Source organism: Bos indicus, chromosome 10 (genome assembly GCF_029378745.1).
Source record: "Bos indicus isolate NIAB-ARS_2022 breed Sahiwal x Tharparkar chromosome 10, NIAB-ARS_B.indTharparkar_mat_pri_1.0, whole genome shotgun sequence".
NCBI classification, from domain to species: Eukaryota; Metazoa; Chordata; class Mammalia; order Artiodactyla; family Bovidae; genus Bos; species Bos indicus.
The window spans coordinates 89194465-89221427 of record NC_091769.1 but is presented as its reverse complement, the minus strand read 5'-3'; the positions used below and the strand labels follow the sequence as shown (position 1 = coordinate 89221427).

The 26963-nt window shown below is 46.3% G+C and overlaps 1 protein-coding gene across 10 annotated transcripts in view; it reads right to left on the bottom strand.

Annotated features, from left to right (window-relative positions):
* Nucleotides 1-26963, bottom strand: part of NRXN3 (neurexin 3) — a 1810124-nt gene that overhangs the window by 1674155 nt on the left and 109006 nt on the right. For 9 of the 10 annotated variants that reach the window (XM_070797936.1, XM_070797932.1, XM_070797934.1 and 6 more), the window contains exon 3: nucleotides 18355-18372. The exons of the other annotated variant lie outside the window; for it this stretch is intronic. In XM_070797936.1, coding sequence (XP_070654037.1) covers nucleotides 18355-18372 — 18 coding nt within the window. The remainder of the gene's footprint in view (nucleotides 1-18354; nucleotides 18373-26963) is intronic. 10 annotated transcript variants of the gene reach the window in all.

Here is a 26963-nt window from a genome sequence, read left to right as displayed (position 1 = left end):
TGCAGAATTAAGAACTGGAAACCAGGAATTCCGGAGGGTCTAGGTCTATTATGAAATTCTGTTTCTCCCCTTCCTTCCACTCCCAAACACTCCTACTTGCTGGAAAAAGGCCTCAAGTCCCCGCCAAAAGTGAATGGAAGAAATGACCATCAAACGAGTCCAGTACCTACTGTAGGTAAACACTGCATAAGGCAGTGAGACGCAAACAAGTGTGGTACAAAGTTGCCAACCTCTAAAAGTTTAGAGTCTGATTGGGAAGGTGTGTGCACGCGTGTTTACATTTACACACACATACAAAGTCATACAGAGACATATATGCACATAGGGTACCTGACAGTGAAGGATAGGGGCTAAGATCAAGGGCCTCAGATTTGAATCCCACCTTCGTTATTTTCTAGTTTGTGACACCAGGAAAGTTGCTACACGTCTCTGTTCCTTGACTTCCCATCTGTAAAATAGGGATAATTATCATGCCAGATCCAAAGTTTGTTTTGAGGATTAAATAAATGAATGTATGTAAAGCAGGGCCTGTACATGCTAAGGGCTACATAAGAGTTACTGCTGTTATTTTTAGACTGTAAAAATATACTGATGTGTGAGACAACGTGAAGCCTAGTGCCTGACACACAGGAGGTGCTCAGTGTGTATTCTGTGAGTGAATGAGGAACGATTGATGGGTAATTGTTAAGTGTCAAACAACTGATTCAGACAATAAGATCCGTAAGGATTGTGAGGAGGGCCCTGGGTGTACAGCAAGAGTTTCTGGAGGAAAGTGGGATTTAAAATCCATCTTGGAAGACAGTTTAGGATTGAGAGCAATGAAGGACATTCCTGGTAACACCACTAGCTCTCAAGACCACTAACTGCTTTTGTAAGGATTCTCCTGTTGCCTTTCTGGAATACCTAGGACACTGCCAGGCACATGGTAGGTATGTAACAGATGGTGTAAAAATAACAATTAGATCAGATCAGATCAGTCGCTCAGTCATGTCTGACTCTTTGCGACCCCATGAATCGCAGCACGCCAGGCCTCCCTGTCCATCACCAACTCCCGGAGTTCACTCAGACTCATGTCCATCCAGTCAGTGATGCCATCCAGCCGTCTCATCCTCTGTCATCCCCTTCTCCTCCTGCCCCCAATCCCTCCCAGCATCAGAGTCTTTTCCAATGAGTCAACTCTTCGCATGAGGTGGCCAAAGTACTGGAGTTTCAGCTTCAGCATCATTCCTTCCAAAGAAATCCCAGGGCTGATCTCCTTTAGAATGGACTGGTTGGATCTCCTCGCAGTCCAAGGGATTCTCAAGAGTCTTCTCCAACACCACAGTTCAAAAGCATCAATTCTTTGGTGCTCAGCCTTCTTCACAGTCCAACTCTCACATCCATACATGACCACAGGAAAAACCATAGCCTTGACTAGATGAACCTTTGTTGGCAAAGTAATGTCTCTTCTTTTGAATATGCTATCTAGCTTGGTCATAACTTTCCTTCCAAGGAGTAAGCGTCTTTTAATTTCATGGCTGCAGTCACCATCTGCAGTGATTTTCGAGCCCCCAAAAATAAAGTCTGACACTGTTTCCACTGTTTCCTCATCTATTTCCCATGAAGTGATGGGACCAGATGCCATGATCTTCATTTTCTGACTGTTGAGCTTTAAGCCAACTTTTTCACTCTCCTCTTTCACTTTCATCAAGGGACTTTTGAGTTCCTCTTCACTTTCTGCCATAAGGGTGGTGTCATCTGCATATCTGAGGTTACTGATATTTCTCCCGGCAATCTTGATTCCAGCTTGTGCTTCTTCCAGTCCAGCATTTCTCATGATGTACTCTGCATAGAAGTTAAATAAACAAGGTGACAATATGCAGCCTTGACGTACTCCTTTTCCTATTTGGAACCAGTCTGTTGTTCCACGTCCAGTTCTAACTGTTGCTTCCTGACCTGCATACAGATTTCTCAAGAGGCAGGTCAGGTGGTCTGGTATTCCTATCTCTTTCAGAATTTTTCACAGTTGATTGTGATCCACACAGTCAAAGGCTTTGGCATAGTCAATAAAGTAGAAATAGATGCTTTTCTGGAACTCTCTTGCTTTTTCCATGATCCAGCAGATGTTGGCAATTTGATCTCTGGTTCCTCTGCCATTTCTAAAACCAGCTTGAACATCAGGAAGTTCACGGTTCACATATTGCTTGGAGAATTTTGAGCATTACTTTATTAGCATGTGAGATGAGTGCAATTGTGTGGTAGTTTGAGCATTCTTTGGCATTGCCTTTCTTTGGGATTGGAATGAAAACTGACCTTTTCCAGTCCTGTGGCCACTGCTGAGTTTTCCAAATTTCCTGGCATATTGAGTGCAGCACTTTCACAGCATCATCTTTCAGGATTTGGAATAGCTCAACTGGAATTCCATCACCTCCACTAGCTTTGTTCGTAGTGATGCTTTCTAAGGCCCACTTGACTTCACATTCCAGGATGTCTGGCTCCAGGTCAGTGATCCTTTGGTATCTCTGATTTTCTTGAAGAGATCTCTAGTCTTTCCCATTCTGTTGTTTTCCTCTATTTCTTTGCATTGATTGCTGAAGAAGGCTTTCTTATCTCTTCTTGCTATTCTTTGGAACTCTGCATTCAGATGTTTATATCTTTTCTTTTCTCCTTTGCTTTTTGCTTCTTTTCTTTTCACAGGTATTTGTAAGGCCTCCCCAGACAGCCATTTTGGTTTTTTGTATTTCTTTTCCATGGGGATGGTCTTGATCCCTGTCTCCTGTACAATGTCACGAACCTCATTCCATAGTTCATCAGGCACTCCATCTATCAGATCTAGGCCCTTAAATCTATTTCTCACTTCCACTGTTTGGGTGTTAAAACTAACACCCAAAAAAGATGTCCTTTTCATTATAGGGGACTGGAATGCAAAAGTAGGAAGTCAAGAAACACCTGGAGTAATAGGCAAATTTGGCCTTGGAATACAGAATGAAGCAGGGCAAAGACTAATAGAGTTTTGCCAAGAAAATGCACTGGTCATAACAAACACCCTTTTCCAACAACACAAGAGAAGACTCTATACATGGACATCACCAGATGGTCAACACTGAAATCAGACTGATTATATTCTTTGCAGCCAAAGACGGAGAAGCTCTATACAGTCAGCAAAAACAAGACCGGGAGCTGACTGTGGCTCAGACCATGAACTCCTTATTGTCAAATTCAGACTTAAATTGAAGAAAGTAGGGAAAACCACTAGACCATTCAGGTATGACCTAAATCAAAAATAACAATGAACACACACAAATGGTTCACAGAAGGAAGAAGTGAAAGGTGATCTTAAGGACCATTGTATGAAGGCCTGGAGTTTCCAGGCTAAGAAGAAAGGACTTGATCTTGCAGCTGATGGGAGACACCGACGGCTCACGGGCAGGAGAATGCCCTTGGGAAAATGACGTTGGGGAAGATCGTGTTGGCAATGGTGTGGACAGGATGGATTAGAGGGGAAAGAGAGAGAGGCACAGAGATCTGTCATAGGCAGAGGGCCGAAATTAGTATCGAGGCAGCAGGAAGGAAAAGGCGAAAAGGATTCAACAGGCTTTGGGTGACCGATGAGATGCTTCAGGGGACGAATGGATGGCAGACTGAGTGAGGCGCAGTCAGAGACAGGAAGGTGGGATGGAGTTGGGAGATGGATCTGGAATGAGGGTGATAATGAATTCTGTTTTAGGCATGATAAGCTGGAGAAACAGAAGAATCACTGAAGCAAAAAGTCTAAGGTGCATTTAACATTACAGGAATAATTCTGCAAGAGAGTCAGAACAAATGTAAAAGTGTATCATCTCCCCTTCTTGAAAGAGAAGAGTCTGTGCCCATATAAGTGAATGAAGCCTCAAATAAAAAGGGGCCAGAGCCCTGAGTCTTAATCTGGGAGGGATGGGGATTATTAAAGTACCCCAGAGTTTCTTTTTTTTCATGCATATTCCAACATTAAAGTAAAATTTTACATTCAAAAAGAAAAAGGAACTATATGGCTTTCCAATATAGATACAGAAAAATAATGCTCAAAAAAAAAAAAAAAAGCCTTCACTGAGGATATAATTAACAAGGAAGGAAAAGCAATCTATGCTAGCTGTGTGATATGTGTGTGGCTGATGAGAAAAAGAGGAGGGGGGCTTCTTGTTAATCTCAGAGACAGAAGGTCAGCAGCAGCCCCTCAGACCACACATCAGGCCCTGGCACTAGCACCTAGCTGGACTTGGAGCTCAGCATTTAATCTGAGCCTGATATTCAAGGGATGCTGAAAGACAAGACATGGGTTGGAATGGGGGGCTCAGGGAAGCAAAGGAAAACCCACCATGTTTGTCCAAAACAATCCCACCATGGGTTGTGGATTTCAAAAGACCTTCAGTAAAGCTTCGAAAGCCAATTCCATAAAATCTCATCTAAGGAGGGCAAGGAATAGGGACTGGCCTAGGACGAGCCTTTGATCATCAGAATATGGAGAATTTTCTATACAGAGTTCTTATGGAACTACAATGCCTTTAAAAAAAATTATTATAAAAATTAGAAAGCAACTGAAATGTCTCCTAGCTAGATGTCACACTCTGTCAAAGTGCTACCTAGTTGGGTTCAGGGACCATTCTGGATCCCATGAAGATGTCTGATATTTTTCATTCTTTCTTTCACTCTTTCTCCCTGGAGGAGGACATGGCAATTTCTAGTGCTGTCTACCTCACTTTCTGTGCCTATCTATCTGTGGTTCATGGGCTTCCCAGGTGGCGCTAGTGGTAAAGAACTCGCCTGCCAATGCAGAAGACATGGGTTCGATCCCTGGGTCAGGAAGATCCCCTGGAGGAGGGCACGGCAACCCACTCCAGTATTCTTGCCTGGAGAAGCCCATGGACAGAGGAGTCCCATGGATCATGGTCCACAGGGTCAAGAACAAGAAGAGAAAAAGACTGCCAATAGGTAAGATATACGAAGTAGAAAGTACCTTAGAACAGGCTGCAAATCCTATGTAGATTATATGCAAAATACACATATGGCCCTCTAAACTATGTTACACCTTTTGGGAAAATCCCTGTGGAGGTAGTTGCAGCTGGAGAGAATGGAATGGCTACAAAAGCAGTCATCTGTAAGCGGCTGTGGCCATTATGAAGCCTGTCATGAAAATGACTAATATAGAGAATAGAGACCATTTACTGGAACAGGCGAAGAAGATGCACTGTTCAGGAGGCAGGCCAGAAGTGGAAGGCCTCCATCACTGAAGCTAATACTGTCTCCCCCTTAAACCTGTAATAACCCACTCCCCTCTGATGGTTTTTAATCCTTCTTCCTTCCTTCATTCTGGCTGAGTAATTGGAGAAAGTATTTCAGGGGAGGGAGGAAGTCATTCATGGGGGAGGAGAAAAGATGCGGGAAGGAAAAAAAGCAAGTTATCTTTGCCAAGACTTCTCTCTCATTCACTTGCAGGATAACTTTTCTCCCCCTGTAAAATCCACACATATCATCTCTTTTTCCATACTGAAGTGGAGAAATGAAATGTCACTAATTGCTGTAAGTGCCAAGTGCCAATGTTGAATTTTTATGAAGCGACAAGGACTTTTAAAAAGAGTAATTACATAAAATCAGAAGGTAATGGAAACATCCACCCCAATATTTCCGGAGGAGCTAAGGAGATGGTGAAGGTAGCAAGGGGTGGGGCTTGACAAAAAGAGAAGCCCTCAGTGACCCTGTGTCTGCGGAGTGACCGTGAATTTGGAAAAGAGGGAAGGGGATAGAAAAAAATACGCATTGTAGCATGTTAAGCACTTAAAAGAGAGGAAATTCAGTTAGCTTGGTAAAAGGACAGAACTGTAACAGTGGCTAGTATTTGTTGACTGTTTAACATATACCAGACATGCTAAGTGTCACGTAACATTAAATACATCTCTGTGGGAAAGGCATTGTTGTAATGTAGATTTTACAGGTAAGGAAGCTAAGACCTAGAGCCAAAATCTCACTACTTAGGAAGCAGTGAAATGCAGATGCTAAACCAGCAGATGGATTCTCCAGGCTGCATGATAACTGTGATAACTACTAGCTACCCTGTCTTAATTCAGTGCTGGTGGAGAAGCAAGAAGACACATCTTGAACAATTCAGGACCAGAAAATAGTGCCTGGACATGAATTCAACTTCATTTATGATCCTGGTACAGCATGACTGAAGGAGCCCCCAGGGCAACTGTTTTAAATAACTGGTCACCGTCTCCCTCTCCTCCATCTCCATCCCCAGCTTCTACTAAAATATGAAGCTCTTCCCTTCCTGGGTCCTTTCTGGGGGTTACTAGGCCATTAAGAGATGTTTATTCCTTGGAAGGAAAGTTATGACCAACCTAGATAGCATATTCAAAAGCAGAGACATTACTTTGCCAACAAAGGTCCGTCTAGTCAAGGCTATGGTTTTTCCTGTGGTCATGTATGGATGTGAGAGTTGGACTGTGAAGAAAGCTGAGCGCCGAAGAATTGATGCTTTTGAACTGTGGTGTTGGAGAAGACTCTTGAGAGTCCCTTGGACTGCGAGGAGATCCAACCAGTCCATTCTGAAGGAGATCAGCCCTGGGTGTTCTTTGGAAGGAATGATGCTGAAGCTGAAACTCCAGTACTTTGGCCACCTCATGTAAAGAGTTGACTCATTGGAAAAGACTCTGATGCTGGGAGGGACTGGGGGCAGGAGGAGAAGGGGACGACAGAGGATGAGATGGCTGGATGGCATCACTGACTGGATGGACATGAGTCTGAGTGAACTCCGGGAGTTGGTGATGGACAGGGAGGCCTGGCATGCTGCGATTCATGGGGTCGCAAAGAGTCAGACACGACTGAGCGACTGAACTGAACTGAACTGAAGCCACTTCCCTCATTAAAATTCAACTCTGAACACAAACTGCACTCAGGCCCCTGTCATTGCACTGCCTTGTTCCTGAGGCCATCAGGAAGCCAAGCTTAAGATCTTTCTTCAGAGACAGGAATGGCACAAGGACGTGTGAGAAGGAAGGATGAAGACACGCAGCCACAGGCTGAGGATGTCTACTGCCCCGGGGCAAGAGGGAGAAGCTTAAAAGGAAGGAGGCGGGGCCTGAAGGAAAACTCCACCCACCTCCACAGCTGTGTCTCAGACCATCCCTTCCCCAGGCAATTCCCTGACCGGCATCATGACCTTCATCATGGACTTCAGTTTCCTTGTCCTACCTGGGGTTCTCCGGTGGCTTACAGCAGAGCCTTGACCTGCTTAGCATTTTGACAAATGACTTGGCTGAGAACATCCATGACATGCTGTCTGGATGTTGTAATGAACCAGAGCAGAAAGAAATATCTAACCCGTTAGCCTTGAGAATCAGGGTCCCAAAGATGTGAGTGGACAAAAGCAAAATTTAATTTTAAGAGGGTAAATAGAAATTGTGGCTCTTAAGCACAACCTCCCACACTCCCCACAAACCCTCAAAAAAATCACAAGTAAAAAGAAGGCACCAGTTCCACTTCTTCTCAGCACTGACTACCAAAGTTAGGGTCTGGGTTCAGAGAACATTGCCATATATTAGGAGGGGCATTAAGGAGGTGGGAAGGTCCATGGGAGAAGAATCGGATGGTGGGAGTTCCAAAAGCACGTCACATGCAGAATGGCTGAAGGAACAGCTGTGTACAGCCCAAACATGAGAGCTAGATAAGGACATGAGTGCTGTCTTCAAACATTTTTAAAGTTGCACATGCAAGTTAAAAGAGCAAGTACATTCAGCAAGATGAGGGTGGAATGACAGGGGACGCGTCACTTGCCAGAATGCCATAGAAGAGAGTCACAGTGAGGTTTTAGAAGATAACTAATAACTATTCCCACTCCAAGACATAGAGTTTCTATGAACCAAGCTGACCTCTGAAGAGGCCAAGCAACTCCTTACTGAGATGAACCATATGAACCTGCTGATATGTGACTGGTTTTGACCTACAAAAATGACAATTTTCAATGGTCCAAACTGATATCCAGAGACCACCACCCCTAATCAAAAAGGTAGTCATGAAACAAGGCTTTGCCGAATCACCCAACAGCAGTCGTGAACTGACACTGACACTTGGGAAGTTCAACCGTTTGCATTCACGATGTTGGCTTTTCCACAAGCCCTGCACAATACTAGGGACAGAGTGAATAGTTGGGCTGATGATCGTGATGGCGTCCAGAGGAACACCTGTTGCTAGTTCTCTAGGGCAAGTGCTTCTGGGTTGGTCCCTCCATGATGCCACCACACTCCATCCTCAGCACTAAGCCCTGTGCAGGATGTTACTGTATTAGCTCACTCAGTATTTGCCTCTAGACCAACTCTGTTCTTACAGCATGGTGCCTGGACTGAACAGGAAATATTTCTTCAGAGGCATCCATGAGTCACCCATGGCATCTATATGGCATAGCCACAGGGAAGAAGAAAGAATGTCTGCAGCCACCTTCTCAATCTGGTCTACCTGGGAGGGCAGGGTGGGGGGGGGCAGGGTGATGGAGGTGGGGTGGGGTTTCTTTTTCATGAATACCATGAAAGAATGAGAAAGTCAAGCATGTCACTCCAAGGGTTAAAAGTGAAGTCACTCAGTCGTGTCCAACTCTGTGCCACCCCATGGACTGTATCTTACCAGGCTCGTCCATCCATGGGATTTTCCAGGCAAGAGTACTGGAGTGGGTTGTCATTGCCTTCTCCAGGGGATCTTCCCAACCCAGGGATAATACCTGGGTCTCCTGCATGGCAGGCAGATGCTTTACCATCTAAGCCACCAAGGAAGCCCCTAAGGGGTAAAGCATCAGCAATTATGGCTTCTGGAAAAGACTCTTCCCAAAGAAGAGAAAGTCCTTGCTCTCCAAATGTTATGAACTTCTCTAAAATAGCTCTTTATTCAAGAGTGACATGAAGCTGGAAAGGACTTCGGATATGTTAAATGAAATAATTGTGTCCAACTAGGCTATGGTGTTCTGGATTTTAAAAATCCAGGGATGAATTTGACAAAATTAAAGCATGGCCCCACGTCAAATACACCAATTGCACACATACAAAAGGGAAAGAAGTGGCTTAGCAGCAGTACACGTGAAATAGTAGAAGTTCTCAGTGATGTTAAGTTCAATTTAATACTGTAGTCATTATATAAAAGTAAGGTCATTAATAGATGTAGGAAGTCTAGAAAAAAGCTGCAGTGTAACATGAACTGGTTGCAACGTGTCCATGAACCTGTATGTGGTGTGGGCAAGGATGCAAAGAAAACTGTCATTTTTCAGAGAACAATGACCTGGATGAAAGAACTTAAAACCCTTGTATGAGAATGCCCAAAGAAACTAGAGATGTTTTGGCCTTTAGAAAAGAAAATCCTTAAAGACAAAAGCCCTGTCTTCAAACACTGGGAGTGTAATTAGATCTATTCTGTGCGTCTCCAAGGGCTGGAAGCAATACAGGTGGTGAAAGCTATAGTGACTCAGAATAAAGAAGAGCTTGTGAACATTCAGTGCTGCTAAAACGGAATGGCTAAAGGAGCAACGAGTTCCTCATCACTGCAGGGGTTCAGGTCTGAATAAGCTCATATGGAAGAGATTCAAAACTTAGGTGCCCAGAGAGCTCAGCAACTTTGGGTCCTTTCCATGTCTGAAATGCTGATTCTAATAACAAAGCTTATGAGCGCATACAGGATGCCAGGTAGTGGGGTGCAGGCATACTCTGTTCTCAAGAGTATGGCTCTCCCTGTCCTTCTAGCCCACAGTGGCCAGTGTGGACACGTGGGGGACAATAAACAGCTGGCTATTGAATAGGGTATTATGAGGCAGGCTCCACTAGCTCTGTGATCTAAGGTGCCATGGGAACTCAGGCGAAGTGGGGATCATTCATCCCATCCTCCCTTCCATCATGGGAGGTATACAATAGTGGTTAATACTGCTGCTTTCAAGTCCCTTCACTTTCCTTGAAAACATGGTTTTCAAACTTTGGTCCTATCAGATTACCTAGGAGCAACGTCTTACTTCAGTTAGACTGGATCGCATTCATTAGCTTTCCAGGTGACTTTAACTGTTTTATTATTTATTTGGCTACACAGGGTCTTCGTTGCAGCAGGCAAACTCTTAGCTGCAGGGATCTAGTTCCCTGACAAAAGATGGAACCAGGGCACTCCACACTGGGAGTGCGGAGTCTTAGCCAATGGACCACGAGGGAAGTCCCCAGGTAATTTTCATGTTTACCATTGCTCTAAATAATCCAAAATCTGAATGCAAATCCCAGCCCTGTCTCTTGCTAACTGGGATATTAAGCAAGTTAACTATTCTGTGCCTTTTCCTGTAAAATATCTGCATGTCACATGTAAAGTATCTTAGGATCACTGTGACAGTCACACGCAACCACACACAAAGAGCACTTCTGAGAGCTCATGGCACACAGGAAGGGCTGGGAAGCTTGTAGCCACTGCTGTTATTCAGGAGACTGGCATATCTAGGCCCTGTCTCCTCCACACCCCCACCCTCCCGTCTCTTGCCAACAGCACTTCTCCAGGAAGCCGGCAGCTCTAGGAGACCACCTGCCCAGGCATCCTCAGCTGCCTGCCTCCACGGTCACGGTCGGCTAAGTGACCCCACAAGGGCACCCACTGTCCTCAACACTCAGCTGCTAGTTCCTGAGGCCCAGCCCCACACACTGACTAGCTTAGCCCAAGTCCTTTCTAGACTTCTCGAGGCAGGTCGTCAGAATGAGAGGGTCTCCGAGGCTGCCATAAATAGGCTGGTGACTCAGCTGAGTTACATGGATGTTCTGGGGCCTCCATTTTCTCTCCTACACAAGGAAGAACTGGTCCAGAATAGTTTCTCTTTGGTCTCACCAATGGCATTTTGAGCAGCACAGTCTTCAAGTGAGACTCTCCCATATATTGCAGCACATTTAGCGTTGATTGGTCCTTCCTCCTAAATGCAACCAATGGCTCCTTATCACTGGCACAGCAAATATCCATACCACACCCATGGCAGGGACAGTACTAACCCACTGAGACTATAGGATCGCTTCCAGGCCTTTTCCAGCTCTGACCTTGCCCTCCAGAACAGAGAAACAAAGTGGACCACAGCCAGCATGCTGGTGAGTCAGACTTGCCACGACAGTAAAGGAGGCAACTTTAAAAGGCTCTACAAAGAGGCACCAGGGCCAAGTGATCTGCTTCTTCGAGTTAGCCAAAGCTGGAGGCACGCTGGGACGCGGCTCCTTACTCACACTTACTCATCAAGAACGGCCACGGGAGCCAAGGGGGTCTTCCCGGGCCCCAGCCGGGCAATTGGCTGGGAGCTGAGCGCTGTTAGCCCAGCCAAGGGCCCCTTTCCAATCCAATTACGCACAGCAGTGCTGGATTTCCTACAGCCTGCAGCTCCACTGAGCTGAGCCCAAGAGATGGGCACTGAATGAACACAGAAGGCTGAGTTACCTTCTGTCTCGGGTAAGCCCCAATAAAAAGCAGCCTGTCTTTCAAAGGAACGTGGGGTAAAGTGAAAAGCTGATTCTGGAGCACTTTCACTGAACAAGAATTTACTCCATGCCTATGATGTACTGGCATTGTTCCAGGCCGAGACCATACAGTAGGGGAGTGTACCTTCGTGGAGCGGATGCTCTAGATGGAACTCCGTATGAGACATCCCCAGGGCCAGACACATCAACATTTGCATCCTGCTCCACCACTTTTTACTGGGTGGGGCTGATGAGTTAGCATTCCTGAGAGTTTGTCCTTGAGTGAAGTGGGTCTAATAACAGGATCTTGGACACGTCAAAAGAATTAACTGGTAGACATGAAAACTTAGTACTTTAGTGCCCTGCTCAAAATACAAGCTCAATAAATGTCAGATGTTTTTCCTAATAAGTAAGAGAGAAAAGCAAATGGGACTGTTGCCCAAAGGAACAGGAAAGAAAAGACAAAAAATATACCGGGCAGCACTGGAGTTGGGAACCGCCAGTCTCTGGCAATGGAAGATATGACATTTTCCTGAGTCCTTCTTTCCAAGGGGGCTTAGTTACTGGCCTAATCACAGATCCTCAGAATGGAAGAAGCCTGAGAGGGCATTTGATTTAAATAAACCTGATACCCAGAGAGGCTTATGATTTACCTAAGGCCACACAATTCCTGGGGAAAGTGAGAGGCAAAGAGAGTCAGAAGGACAAAGCAGAGATCCCAGACTGCATTTAAATCCTGATGCCTGCCATACTTGCTTCTGGCCTGGGGCAAAGGATATAATGTTTTAAAGACCAATATTTATCATCTGTGAAGTGGTGGAGGCCTGGCACGTGAGGGGCCCTCTCTACATATCAGTCCACTTTCTACCCTCTTACTGGGATGTCTTGGCCTCACTTGAAAGTGGTGCTTGCCAGGATCCAAGCTGGCGGGACCTCTTTAGGGACCTCTTTACTGAAAGCATAAAGAACAGGATGGATGCGAGAAAGTGTGAGATGAGAAGACAGCAGTTTAGAAGGGTCTACAGCAGAGGAGAAGGGGGTGGCCGAGGATGAGATGGTTAGATAGCATAACTGACTCAGTGGACATGAGTTTGAGCAAACTCTGGAGATAGTGAAGGACAGGAAAGCCTGGCGTGCTGCAGTTATGGGGTCACAAAGAGTCAGACACGACTGAGTGACTGAACACCACCACAGCTGAGGAAGCATGCCTCTGAACAGTGAGGGGCAGCAAGACACAGGCAAAAGAATGTTTTATTTTGCTTTTAAACTTCTCTAAGTATTTTCAGTTGTAAAATGGAAACACATGTGGAAAGAACCAAATGCGGTAACTTACAATAGTAGCTAATTAATACATTGCTTACTCTGTGCCAGGCACTGCTCTAAAGACTTGACTTGCTTGAGCTTATTTAATCTTCACAATAGTCCCATGAGATAGGTATTTGTTGTCCCCATTTTACAGATGAGGAATGTAGGGTCCACAAACGAAAAGTTACCTGAACAGGCCATGCTGTGCTGGGATAGAGACAGGGTGTCAACCTGCCTCTGGCTCCAAGCCTATGCCCTAAGCCAGAGGTGACAAACCTCCCCTGTAAAGGGCCAGATGCTAAATCTTTTCGGTTCTGCAGCTCAGAGAGCTGTGTCTACATCATAGCAGCTCCCCTCTGCTTTTGCAAAGCAGCTACAGACAATACAGAAATGAACAAGTGGGCCTATGTTCCAAAAAACTTTGTAAACACTGACATTCGAATTTTATAAAAGTTTTGCATCACTAATTCTTCTTCTTCTGATTGCTTCCAACTATTTAAAAAGTGAAAAATCGCCCTCAACTCAAAGGCCATATGAAAGCAGGGAGCTATCTTGCCTCACATACATGAGAAGGGCCCAAACAGTGACCTGTGCAGACCACGTGGTGGATCAGCATCCATTCTCTTTTCTTTCCCTAACCTTCTTCTTCTTAGCTCCTGTCAACCCAGAAAGTGGATATTTTGCTCTGTCCCCAGCAGATGAAACCAGGAATAGGGCTTTAGCAAAAAGAGTACTGCACTCTCCTTAATAAATACGGCCCTGTTGGTCCCAAGGAGACTGGGGATTTTAGGTCAGTGTCTCTCCAGCGCTAACAGGCAGACCCCAGGGACCTTGGTCAAACGCAGAGGTCTAGGGAGAGGCCTGAGATCCTGCCTTTCTAATGGGCTCCTGGGTGAGGCTAATGCTACTGGGTCTGTGGGTCGGGTCTCCTCTAGGAGCAGCCAGCTTTGAGAGCAAACCCTCTGTGTTCATAAACACAAGTCAGCTGTGTCAGGCACTGTCTTCTGTGAACAGCGCCCCTCAGGCCAGATGAGGGACTCCCTGGAGACATAGCAGGGTTCAGGACAAGTCAGCAGATTCCCTCTCCAAGGGCAGCAGTGAGATGACTTAAATGGGAGGAGGAAGACAAGGAGGGGCAGAGATCCAGAGCAGGCACAGGGAGGCCTGAGCACAAGCCGTCAGCTGCTTCCGGGCATAGCTGACCACGGTCCCCCGGGCCCCAGGCAGACAGGTGCCCCTCCTCCCGCACCTGCCAGGGTTCTGATGGACCGAGGCAAGAGGCCTATTTCCCTCATCAGGCCTCTGAATAACTAGGGCACTTCCACAAGGTCACCGTCATTCATTTAAATTCCAGCTCTAATCAGCAGGCTGAGCTGGAGAAATTATCCCTTCGGAGCAGAGATGCTGTCAGTGAAGCACTATAAACAGCGGCCCCCCAGCCAGAGCCCCCCGCCTGCCCCAGGGAGGGAGAGGACCTGAGGGGGTCTCCCATCCACAGGCCCCAGCCCTGCTTCCTGCCTCCGAGGTCCTCCATCCACCCCGTCTTCTTCCTCGCCTCCAAAGCACTTCCTCTCCCCTTGGCAGAGAGTTCTGGAACACACAGGAAGTGGGGAGAGGACTAAGAGTTTGGCAGAGCTGGGAGGGCAGCTCAAAGACAAACCCTATCGGCCAGGAGCATGGGATCAGCATCTGATAGGAATCCCTTCAGGGCCCCAGATGGGGTACGTGGCCTCGGAGATGTCCCCTTCCCCTCCCTGGGCCTGCGTCTCCTCCTCTGAAAAGTGAGAGTTGCAGTCCTTAGACAGGATGCCCTTGGAGCTCCAACGTGTCTCGAGACCCTGCAGACCCACAATGCCCCTGGTGCTTGTGGCCATACTTTCTGCTCGAGAAATATTTCCAAGGCCCTCCTATGGTGCCATGCTCCACCGAGCAGAGTTGGGAATGCAAAAACGCCCAAGATGCACACAGCTCTGCCTTGAAAATACCAGAGTTTTTAAAGAAGAAGGCGCAGGCTTTGGAGACAGACAGATCTGAGATCCTGGTTGGTCCCGGCAACTGGCGACTGTGACCAGTTACTGGACCTCTCTGCGTCTCCTTGTCCTCTTCTGGAGTGTGGATCCCGACCCAGAGGGGCTGATGTGAAGAGTCAACCAGAGAATGCATGGCAGGCATCAGAGCTGCGGGTCCCTCCCCTCCTTCCGGTCAGCGCACCACAAGCGCCTCTTGCCACTTCGTTATCTTGAACCTCCCTCCCAAGGACTAGGAGGAGGGGCTGTGCATTTTCCCATATGGAAGTCCATCTGAATACCGCCTGCCTCTTTCTCCTACCAGGACACTATCGCTGAGTCCCCAGCCCATCTCCCGGACCTTAGGAGAAGTGCCAGGCCCCTTCTCCAGCTGTATTTTACAGGAGGGTTACTTCTAACCAATCTCCTCATCATGTAGAATTAATCAATTAATCAATCGTCCCTTTACAGTCTTCCAGCGGCCCCTGGATAAATAGTTACATTAGGTCATAAAATCCCCAATTTGTCTTCCTGAGGGGAAGGGAAAAAAAAAAAAAAGAAACTCAGAGAACCACTAAAGGCCTCTCATTTGAGAGCCGCCGCCCCACTGGCTCCAGATTGCTTGGCCGGGAGCGCCGAGAGGCGGGAGGCGGCCCGCTGACCTCAGCCAGGGCTGGGCAGTGCAGGTTGCCTCCTGCCACCTCAAGGGCCGCAGGGAAGTTCCTGGACCGGCGATTTGCTTCAGGCTCAGAAACCACACATACACACACACAAGGCCAAAGGTCAGTGAGGAGACAAAATGGGCAATCCGCTCTTGATGCCTCAAGGGCAGAATGGAGAAGGGTCAGAATTAGGCTGGAATCCCCCACTTGGCCAAGGGACTCGGCTCAGGACCTCACCTCCTGGCCTCAACTCCCTCAACAGAAAAATGGGGCTCAGGCAGTGTGCCTCGGAGGGTTTTCAAGAGAGCAAGACGAGATAGTGGCTGTGAGGCTGAGATAGTGCGGTGTTGTGCTGGCGATCGCCGCTATTTCTAAGGTAGGCTCATGGGTGACCTCTGCCCCTTTGGAGAGATGGAGGGGGCACCTATGGGTCCACGGCATTTCACCCCACCAGGGCCAGTGTGGCACCTCCTGTGAGAATTAGGGAAAGGTGCCCCTGGATCAGAGGCTGCCCTCTGGGTGCAGGCGTGGCAAAACGCAGGTTGGGGTTTGGCCTCCACGCATTACCTGAGCAGGGAGCCGCTACACAGGACATAAGACACACAGGTCTAGGTGAAGACCCTGGGTCATCTCTGCCATGAACCAGGAAGAGAAGGGGTTCAGCCAAATGGCACTCAAAAAATTTTGGTGTTGGGCTTACTCCCTCATTTGAAGTATCCTAGAAAACATCAGCTTAGCAGAGAGACAGACCTCCCTGGACCCCCCTCTTTAAATTAGCAACTTCATTTTTACCTGCTTCATTTTTTTTCCACAGCGCTCATTACCCACCACGTGATACAATAGATATGCTGATATATATATACATGTACATATATACTATACACACACATATTTTTAGTTGCCTGTGCTGTGCTGTGCTTAGTCGCTTCAGTCGTGTCCAACTCTTTGCAACCCCATGGACTCCAGCCTGCCAGGCTCCTCTGTCCATGGGGATTCTCCAGGCAAGAATACTGGAGTGGGTTGCCATGCCCTCCTCCAGGGGATCTTTCCAACCCAGGGATGGAACCCAGGTTTCCCTCAATGCAGGTGGATTCTTTACCATCTGACCCACCAGGGAAGCCCATGAGTACTGGAGTGGGTAGCCTATCCCTTCTCCAGGGGATCCTCTGGACCCAGGAATTGAACCGGAGTCTCTTGCATTGCAGGCAGATTCTTTACCAGCTGAGCTACCAGGGAAGCCTTTCAGTTCTTTGTCTTCCTCTGTCTATAGATACTTTTACTATAGTATCTATAGTAAAAGATATATGAGGACAGGGATGAGCTTCTGTTTTGCTCACTTTTTCATCTCTAGTGCCTAGAACAGTGCCTGGTACATTGTAGGTTCTTGATAAATGTTAGCTCAGTGAATGGTTGAATTAAAATATTATTATATAGAATAAATTAAATGATATCTTCCTAGAAAATTCTGTCCTGCGCTCTGGTTCAAACTCTGCTTATTTTCAAAGGTGAGTGACAGGCAGACGACAACAGAGGCAGGGAAGCCCTGTGTATTTGCTAGGGATGACAGTATTACCCTTTTATGTTGTGTAAGATGGCATGGAGACCAATGGTCAGAAACTCCACTTAAGTCTGGGTGGTTCTTTTACATATTCAAAATCAATAAAGGATAAAGTCCTTTGGAAAGGCTGCTACAGATAAAGTCACATTACCTCTGAGCAAAAATAAATGATAGTCCTATTAGGAAATACTTACGAGATCTTCAAGTGAAGAAATTCAGGGATGAGACCCCACATGTTCCAATGGAGTATGCATGGCTTTGCAGTCTGAAAGCCCCAAGTTCAAACTCCAGTCCTCTGACAAGCCCTATGATCTTGGACAAGCTGCTTAACCTATCAGGCCCTATATTTCCTTCACACTAAAATGTATTTAACAATACTCCTCCTCTATTGATGCTATGAGAATTAAATGTTAAAAAGATTAAATAAGAAAATATATGTGAAAATACCTAAGAAAGATGATACCCGCTTCTTATTTGGTAGGGTTATTCTTCTTAACCCAAAGTTCTATACCATTTAGTGTGGTGGGAAACCATCAGAAGTCACCTGATCATCTATCATCTACAGATAGATATTTATAGATATCACCTGATATCTATCATCTATCTATAAATGGTTGTTCCTCTCCTATGAGTCTATGTTTGTGTGTACACATACATCTGTCTATAAACACACATTGCCTACAATTAGGACTCTGGATGAATATTCATTTGTCCATTGACGAAAATGACAAGAATCATTATTCTTTCTTCTATTTTTCATTCATTTATTCTTTTTTTTTTAAACAGGGAACATGTACTAGTTATATAACCATTAGAAAAAAATATTGCTTTTTCCATTGTGGAAAAGTAAAGTCAATTCTTAGAATATAAAGAAAGAAACCTTCTTTTACCCACATTGTATTTTCCATGCTACGTATGTCATATTTTCAACCTTTAACCACTTAAAGCTATAAGATAGTAGCTTAAAGATAAGTAGATTTTTGAAGACAAGGCAAAAATGCTTACTAAATTGGAGAATACATATCCTAATAATATATTTTTAAAATATTTTCAAAAAATGCTCAATTTCCACTTCTTTTCTTCACCCAGAAATATTAATCAGAAGATAGTAATTGTATAAGTATGGGAACCACATTCCTTTGGTTTGAAAATGGTTCTTCAAAGCCAATACAAATTCATCAATTTGTAGCCAATACAAATTCATCAAGACGTGAAGGCACGTCTCATAAACCTAAATCAATGAAAATGCAACGTGTTCAGATTTTTGCTCTGTGTAGAGTCCCTAGAAAAAGGTCTCACTCAGAGTCAAACCATGCACAATCTGGCAGAGGGGAAATTTCCACAGCAGCTGTGCAAACACAAAGACTCACCTGGACCTTGACTGACATCTGTGGCAGCATTTTCAAAGGGAGGGAAACAGAGAGGCGAGAAAGAGGGAGAAAAAGAAGAGGGTTAGCAACACGCACACACAATACAACGTGCCCTTGCATGACCATCATGTTCATGCAAGACCCCAAAGATGCTCAGACTCTGAGCATTTAGCTCTACCTTCACCCAAAAGCCACCCATGCAAGCCGAGGGGCCAAGCTCCCTTTCCACTATGCATGTAGCAAGAGAGCTGAACTTCGCATCTGTCCGGAAAGACATCCTCCAGGAATCAGATAGGGCCACAAAGAGCCAAGCAGACCGGGATCCTGCAAGAATATTGGTTAAAATATTCTGGTTGATTTCTGCATACCCACACCCAAACAGTTTTCCTCCCCTCCGGATGCAGAACACTGGACAAGAAGTCAAGCAAGGTTTCTGCACAGAGAGAAAAACAGTGATAAACCACTCCCTTAAGGAACAAAGGAAAAGAGGTATAACAACTAACAGCAAGTTGCAGCATTGTTCAGCTCATAGTACTGAAGGACACAAGGTCACAAAACATTTATAATTCCCTCCCGACCCAGGATTCCCAGTGACCATTCTTCATCACAGACAGCGGTGTGTGTGTATGAGATTGCGTGTGAGTAGGTCATTTGCCACACAAATTGAAATTCTGCCTCGCCCTTTCATTTTTCTCCTTGCTTTTCACCCCATCATTAATGACAGAAATTGCCATTGGAAATCACTTCTGACAACTACAAATAAACATCCAGCTCTGGAAAGGTTGACATTTGAATTAAACCAATGAGCTTTCAAAAAATGAAGAACGGGTTCATGCCCACCATCTCCATGTACACAATCTCCTCCTCCTCCCCTCAAATGTAAAATAGAATTATGCTGGGGAAGCCCAACCCAGAGCAGCCAAAGCCTTGTTGTTAATAGAATCCCTAGACCTGACCTGGTAAGATAGCCTACGGCTCGGGAGAAGAAACGGGGCTACTTCAGGAAACCACTGGCCATCCAGGCCAACCTGGGTGACCCCCTTAAAATCACTGACAACGGTGGGTCTGGGACATCCATGGATGTTGTCTAGTTTAATTCTTTTTCATTAAGATGGAGGATGAAATACGCTGAGAGTCTTGTCCAAGGTCACACAGCTAGTTCAGGAAACAGATCCTAGGAGAGGCCCTGGATCCCGTGAATCCCACCCAATCCATACTTCATTCGACTGAAATCCAGGTCCCTCTAGGCTGCATGTGACATCAATTCAGTTTGAAAGCTCAAGTGAGCCCCTGAACCCACAGCGAAGGCAGTGAGAGATTGACTCCCAGATAATCCTACAAGGGGGTCATGGATTATCCTGTGTACCTCTAACCTGTGGCTAACAGATTTGCTAAATTCCAGCAGGTTCTTTGGGCAACAGGTTCTTCAGGGCTTTTGCCCCCAGGAAAATCCAGGCACTGACCTAACCCACAGCAACAGCTGGGCATTTCTCCAGCCCACACTCTGCATTTCCTGAAGACTGTATATTCCCAATGAGACTATAGAGAGCTCTGAATCATTCCTCAGCCACACCCCCTTCCAGGTTTTCTGGTGAGTTGTTAGATTCAGGGGTGGAGTAGCAGCAAAGAGGAAGAGCCAAAATAGAAGAGGTGGGAAGGGAAACATGCTGCATAAATAACTAAGCAAGGTCATTAACTATGACTGATGGACTGCCTAGAACAGTGGTCATTAGAATACCCCGTCATTAAACAGGATATCGAACTATTTCAATGTGGTAGAGTTCAGTGGGGAAAGGGTCAGCACTGTTATTCATAGAAACACACTCTCTGGGGACACCAAGACCCAAGGGAGATAGGATACCTTGGAGCCCCAAAGTTCATTCAACACTAAATTGCCTATTTGGGCACTATAGTTACAACCCTAAATTACGGAGACAGATAGTCCAAGTTCAGATCCTGACCCACTCGATGACCTTGGGTCAATCATTGAACTTCTGAGTTGTTTTCTTCAGTTATAAAATGGGAAGATAACACAGCCTCCCCATGTAAGTGTTACTAGAATTAAAGGAGATTAAATACTTGTAAACCACTTAACTCAGGACAAGGCAAACATTGCATAAATGTTAGCTGCGCTGATTGTTATCAGTTTGAATTACCAGGGACAGAATTACCCAAAAATGTTGACCAGATGGCTCCCTGGAAACATCAAGAGACCACAGGAATTAAGGTGTATTTTGTTTAGTGATTTGGGTTCAACTTATGCTTGTGAATGAAGACCTTGCCGCAGCCCTCCCCTCCTGGATCTCTTTCCTCCCTCCCAACCCCCAGCAAGAAGTGGGTCAAAGGGGAGTTCAAAAATTCTAGGTGAGAATAAGCAGGGATCAAAACAAATGCCTTTGTTACTTCGTTTTCCCTTGTGAAGCCTTAATACGGCGCACTTCTAGTCCTGCATAAAAAATACAGCATCCCTTCTTGCAAAAGAGGAGCAAGAAGGCCACCAAGAAAAACCCCTTTAGCTGTGGGGGTGGCGGGGGGAGGTGGGCGGTCAGGGTCCAAGCTCAGTTCTTGGCCGTGACACCACACTGCAGGCAGCTCTAAGAATTTATGTCCAACTTGAAGAAAAGAGAGATATCGTGTCACCTGGCACCTGTTTCAAGAAGCAATGAGTGACCTGAATTTCTGCATTCGATTCTGACCAACAGAATGAAACAGCAAAGGTTTGGGCAGGCAGGGGTGGTGGTGGGAGACGGGAATAGGGGGTGATTTTAAAGCTCAACATTCAGAAAACGAAGATCATGGCATCCGGTCCCATCACTTCATGGGAAATAGATGGGGAAACAGTGGAAACAGTGTCAGACTTTATTTTTCTGGGCTCCAAAATCACTACAGATGGTGACTGCAGCCATGAAATTAAAAGACGCTTACTCCTTGGAAGGAAAGTTATGTCCAACCTAGATAGCATATTCAAAAGCAGAGACATTACTTTGCCAACAAAGGTCCGTCTAGTCAAGGCAATGGTTTTTCCTGTGGTCATGTATGGATGTGAGAGTTGGACTGTGAAGAAGGCTGAGCACCGAAGAATTGATGCTTTTGAACTGTGGTGTTGGAGAAGACTCTTGAGAGTCCCTTGGACTGCAAGGAGATCCAACCAGGCCATTCTAAAGGAGATCAGCCCTGGGATTTCTTTGGAAGGAATGATGCTAAAGCTGTAACTCCAGTACTTTGGCCACCTCATGTGAAGAGTTGACTCATTGGAAAAGACTCTGATGCTGGGAGGGATTGGGGGCAGGAGGAGAAGGGGATGACAGAGGATGAGATGGCTGGATGGCATCACTGACTTGATGGACATGAGTTTGAGTGAACTCCGGGAGTTGGTGATGGACAGGGAGGCCTGGCGTGCTGCGATTCATGGGGTCGCAAAGAGTCGGGCATGACTGAGCGACTGAACTGAACTGAACTGAGAACCTCAACAGTATCCATCTGTTACATGGTCCATCCAGCATCCTTTCCTCCTCCTTTTTGTAACAAGTCCCAACTGTCTTCTGGGAAACCTGGTTTCCCACCCTTAATCCCTGTGGTTTGGTAAAAGATGACCCCCACCCCCACCCAAGGGTAGGCATGCCATTCAGGCCAGGTCATAGGAATTAGCAGAGGGAGAAGGGGTCCACAGCTGAGTTACTGGGATTCAGGCTCAGGCTCTTCAGGTGGCGTGGACTTTGTGCCAGTTAGAGCTTTCTGCGCTTGTTCCTTATCTGTAAAGTGGGTGTGACGATAGTTCCTACTTCCCAGGATTGTGATGAGCAGCTCAGATCAGCGCTTAGCCTGCAGAAAGCCCTCAGTCAGTGTCAGCTGGTAATACTACTACCTTCAAGGGTATTTTATTTTAAAGCAACAAACTTTTCTGTGGACACACAGCAAGGAAGGTTGACCTTGGAACAGCTGGGGCATCAAATTCCATGCCTTGCTCCTGCCCCACTTCCAAGGTGATCATCACCAAAGCCCCGTTGTCCGTCATTGCTATGGGTCACAGCCTGGAGTCTGCGTGTGAAGGAGCAACGTGGGGCCCCGGGACGAATCAGAGGAAATATACATATATGTAAATATGTGTATCTCAGTTTTTTTGGTAGATAAAAAGTGGGGGCAAATGGCTGCAGAGAAGACAGCTGACAACCAGATGAGATCGCTCTAGGAAAGGTGGCATCCTCTCCCGTCCCAGTACCTCCTCGGTTGCCTCCTGCTGTTTTATTTCCTCACACTGCTGGGCCTGTAGTTTTCCAGAGCACTACTGCATTTAAATCTATATTCTATTTTCTCTTCTAGAAAATAGGTCAGACCCAAGGCAGAGTTCACCAGGTGGGGTCCCAGGAGGTTTGGCTGGGCCACGCCTCCAGGAACCTGGCTGGGCAGTCTGCCCCATGCTCCCCAAAGCTCCTCCAGGGGCCTGGGGTGGGAGGTTGGGAGGTATAAAAGCAGCAAGTGGGGGAATCTTGGACTTTCACTCTTGAAATGACCTAGCCCAAATGAGAGGTGAGGTGGGAGGGCTCCCCCCACCCCCATCGAGCTATTTTCTGCAACAGCAGCAGATGGAGGGTCCTTTCATTCCCCTACCTGGTTACAAGAACCTGAGCTCCCCAAACTGCAGGAAATTGTTTCCTTTGAACTTTAAAATAACCATGCTGAGCATATGCACTTGTAGCTGAGATTATTGTTGAATACGTAATAAGCGTCCGTGGGGGCACTGAGTAGAGGTGGGCCTGGCCTCATTTATTTCTTCCCTGGTTGTGATGCCAAAGAGAGTGGGTGAAGGGCAGCAATGGCTTTCAAATCCTTCCTCTGCTGTGCCTCGCCCATCCCTGGTTTGAGCATGGCACCCCGAACAGAGGTGGCCCCAGGCTGGAACAGGATCCTTTTTATCAAGATCCCCTGCCCCCAATTATTTCTCAAGCACCTGCTACCCACCAAGGTCAGTGTGAGTGCTAGAGCTTGGAAGACAGGAGACAGGCCAACCTTCAGTGCTCTTGTCAAACAGCAGAAGTAACTAACATGAATTGAGGCGGTCCTGCCTACAGCCTATGAATTTGTTATTCTTCTGCCTGCCTGAACAGTCTTTGTCAGACATGGGTAAGACTATTCCTCACTTTCTTCAGATATCAGTTCAAATGTTACTTCTTAGAAGGATTTTCTTTAACCACCTTCTCTAAAATAGGAAGCCTCCTCTTCCATTTATGTTTTTCTTTTTTTTATGGCACTAATCACCAGCCGAGTGCCAAAGAATTGATGCTTTTGAACTGTAGTGCTGGAGAAGACTCTTGAGAGTCCCCTGGACTGCAAGGAGACCAAACCACTCAATCCCAAAGGAAATAAGCCCTGAATATTCATTGAAAGGACTGATGCTGAAGCTCCAATACTTTGGCCACCTGATGCGAAGAGCTGACTAATTGGAACAGACCCTGATGCTGGGAAAGATTGAGGGCAGGAGAAGGGGATGACAGGATAAGATAGTTGGATGACATCATTGACTCACTGGACACGAGTTTGAGCAAACTCAGGGAGATAGTTAAAGATAGGGAAGCCTGGCGTGCTGCAGTCCATGGTGTCGCAAAGAGTTGGACACAACTTAGCAACTGAACAACAACAACTATTTGACATTATAGGATGGGTCTGTTTTTATTGTTTATATCTCCCTTAAGATATAAGCTTCATGAGAGCTATATTATCTATTTCATTCACTACTTATGTCCCAAGTGTTTAAGGAGGATCTGATCTACAATACGTGCTTGCAATATGCCTTGAATGGTGACTGCTGCTACTGCTGCTAAGTCACTCCAGTCATGTCTGACTCTGTGCGACCCCATAGACAGCAGCCCACCAGGCTCCCCCGTCCCTGGGATTCTCCAGGCAAGAACACTGGAGTGGGTTGCCATTTCCTTCTCCAATGCATGAAAGTGAAAAGTGAAAGTAGAGTCGCTCAGTCGTGTCTGACTCTAGCGACCCCATGGACTGCAGCCTACCAGGCTCCTCCGTCCATGGGATTTTCTAGGCAAAAGTACTGGAGTGGGGTGCCATTGCCTTCTCCATGAATGGTGACTAGATCATCTCAATTGATACAACTCACTGAGATAGATACTATTGGTATCTTCATTTACACTTGAGAAAATTGAGGCTCAGAGAAGTTAAGGTATGTGGCTATGGATAAAAAGACAGAGCAGGGACTGGACTCTGGTTCTGTTTTAATGCTCTTACACTGTTAAGAGCACTGTTTTCTTCCATGTTGGCCTCATTATCAGGTGAATTGTCTCCATATAGTAACAAAGATGGAACTTGGCAATTCTAGAGAAAAGAGAGCAGCCTATTTCCTGGTGCATGTGTGCTCAGTCACTTCAGTCATGTCTGACTCTTTGTGACCCCACGGACTGTAGCCCGCCAGGCTCCTCTGCCCATGGGGACTCTCCAGGCGAGAATACTGGAGTGGGTTGTCATGCTTTCCTCCAGGGGATCTTCTCAACCCAGGGATCAAAATGGCATCTCTTCTGTCTCCTGCATTGGCAAGCAGGTTCTTTACCACTAGCGCCACCTGGGAATCTATTTCCTGGTAATTCTAGTAAAATTCCCTGGGAAGACTGTCATTGATTTGGTTTAGGTCACATGTCCATTCCTGAGCCAATTGCTGTGTCCAGCGTCACACGTCAGAGGATGAATTTCAGGATAAAATGGGATAATGCCTGTCTGTCCCTGGCACAAAGCAATACTAATCATAATAAAGTTCACATTCATTGAGGATTCTCTGTATACTGGGTTGTGTCCTAAGTACTTGATACACATCTTATGTTCCAACCCTAACAGGTAGGAACATTATTCATCCCATTTTACAGATAAGGAAACTAAGACCCAGTGAAGAGGCTCCATCATTTATTCATATCTCTCATACTCAGAGTGCCACATCAGAAGAGAGTCAACCTCTATTTCTGAATACAAGAACACACCAGGATAGGTACCATCTAACCTATCAAGGTATAAATTAGGGATAAGAGTATTGGGCATCTCACAAGAGTGAGCAAAAGGCATAGCCCAGGTAGAAGGAAGGGTCAAGTGCAGTATGACCACAAGCCTGGACAGCTGGAGTTCCTGCCGGGGCTGCACACTTTATAGGAGCCTGCTCTGGCCCTTCTGCAGCCACAGCCCACCCCAGAACTGAGACATCTACAGGGCCAGCTGGACTCCCTGCCTCTGGAACCAGCAACACCTGCCGTGAGCCTCCTTGTAGAGAACACTCAGGTACTCTGAACCCTTTGCCCAAATTGCCCCAAATCCACGTGGGCCTCTTTTCTGGGTCCATTCTCCCAAAAGCAGAGCTATTCACAGATGCATATACTCTCATGTCAAGAAACAGCCAATGGGAAGCCATCTGCAGAAGCTGCGGACTTCTATTGGCTGGGGCACCCACAAAGTACACAAGGGTCTTTGCAGTGCTGGCAGTGGAGAGAAGGGAAGCTGACCACTGGGTGTCCATGTGTATTCTTATCCCAGGCCCACCAACATTGGGCAGGGTTTCAACTCAGGATTACAACCAACTTAACATTAGGATAAAAAAAAAATTGTTAAGGTAAAGACAGCATCTCCCCAATAGCCTATCTTTTCTCGCCCCTGGAGAGAATGAGCATAAGCGTCTTCCCTCCATTTCAGGAATAAATATACAGAAGGTTTTTTTGTTTTTTGTGTTTTTTTAGGTTGAGAGCTAAAGCAAACTTCCAGCAGCGAAGAGGCTGGGTTTCCTGCGTCCTGGGGCTCTTTCCGGCTCTCAGTGTCTGAGCTCTTCAAACACAGGAAGAGTTGTCTTTCCACAAAAGGCCAGGTGGTGTTAGCTTCATCCCCGACACAGTGCCCACTTATCCGCCTTTGTAGAAGACGGAGCCCTGGTGCTGTTTGCTTTTGTTCTTTGCTGCTAATAACTCCAGATTGCAAGATGGAGCGCAGGGGTAGCTGCTGTGTCCGGTGCTAGCCTGCCTGGGAAGGCAGAGGCAGGGAGAGGAGGAGGATGCGAGGCAGGAAGGAAGAAGGAGGGCCCTCCCCTGGGCCAGGTCACGGCTGTGCCTGAACACCGTAGGGGCCGCCACACCTTGTAGAGGCTGCGGCTTGAGGAGCCCAAGCTTGAATGACAGGTGGGAAGAGAGGGAATTTCCTCGTTATAGAGACAACGGGAGATCAAACGGAGGTTTGTTCTTTATGCGTGTGTATGTGTGTGTTTTAATGCTTTAAAGGTTCTGAGTGCAGACATGGGGGTAAAGCCATCTGGGGTTTAAATCCTGTCTTTGCTATCTGTTATTCCAAATATTTTTGTTCAGGATCTTACTGTACCTTCCTCTTCAGCCATGTGGGAATAATGGCAGTCAACTCAGTTCTGCTAGAAGCACCCATGCATGCCTACAAGTCATGTGCTATGCAATATCATGCAGTTAGGAACCACAGGGCTTATAGGGAAAATAGGATTAGGGCCCAGTGCCCCTAAACTTCATCAGCGACACTTAAGGAAGGATAGGAACCCGCTTTACATGTGTTAAATGGTTAAGGAATGCGTAAATAATACAGTGAGTATAGCACTTGGAAAACAC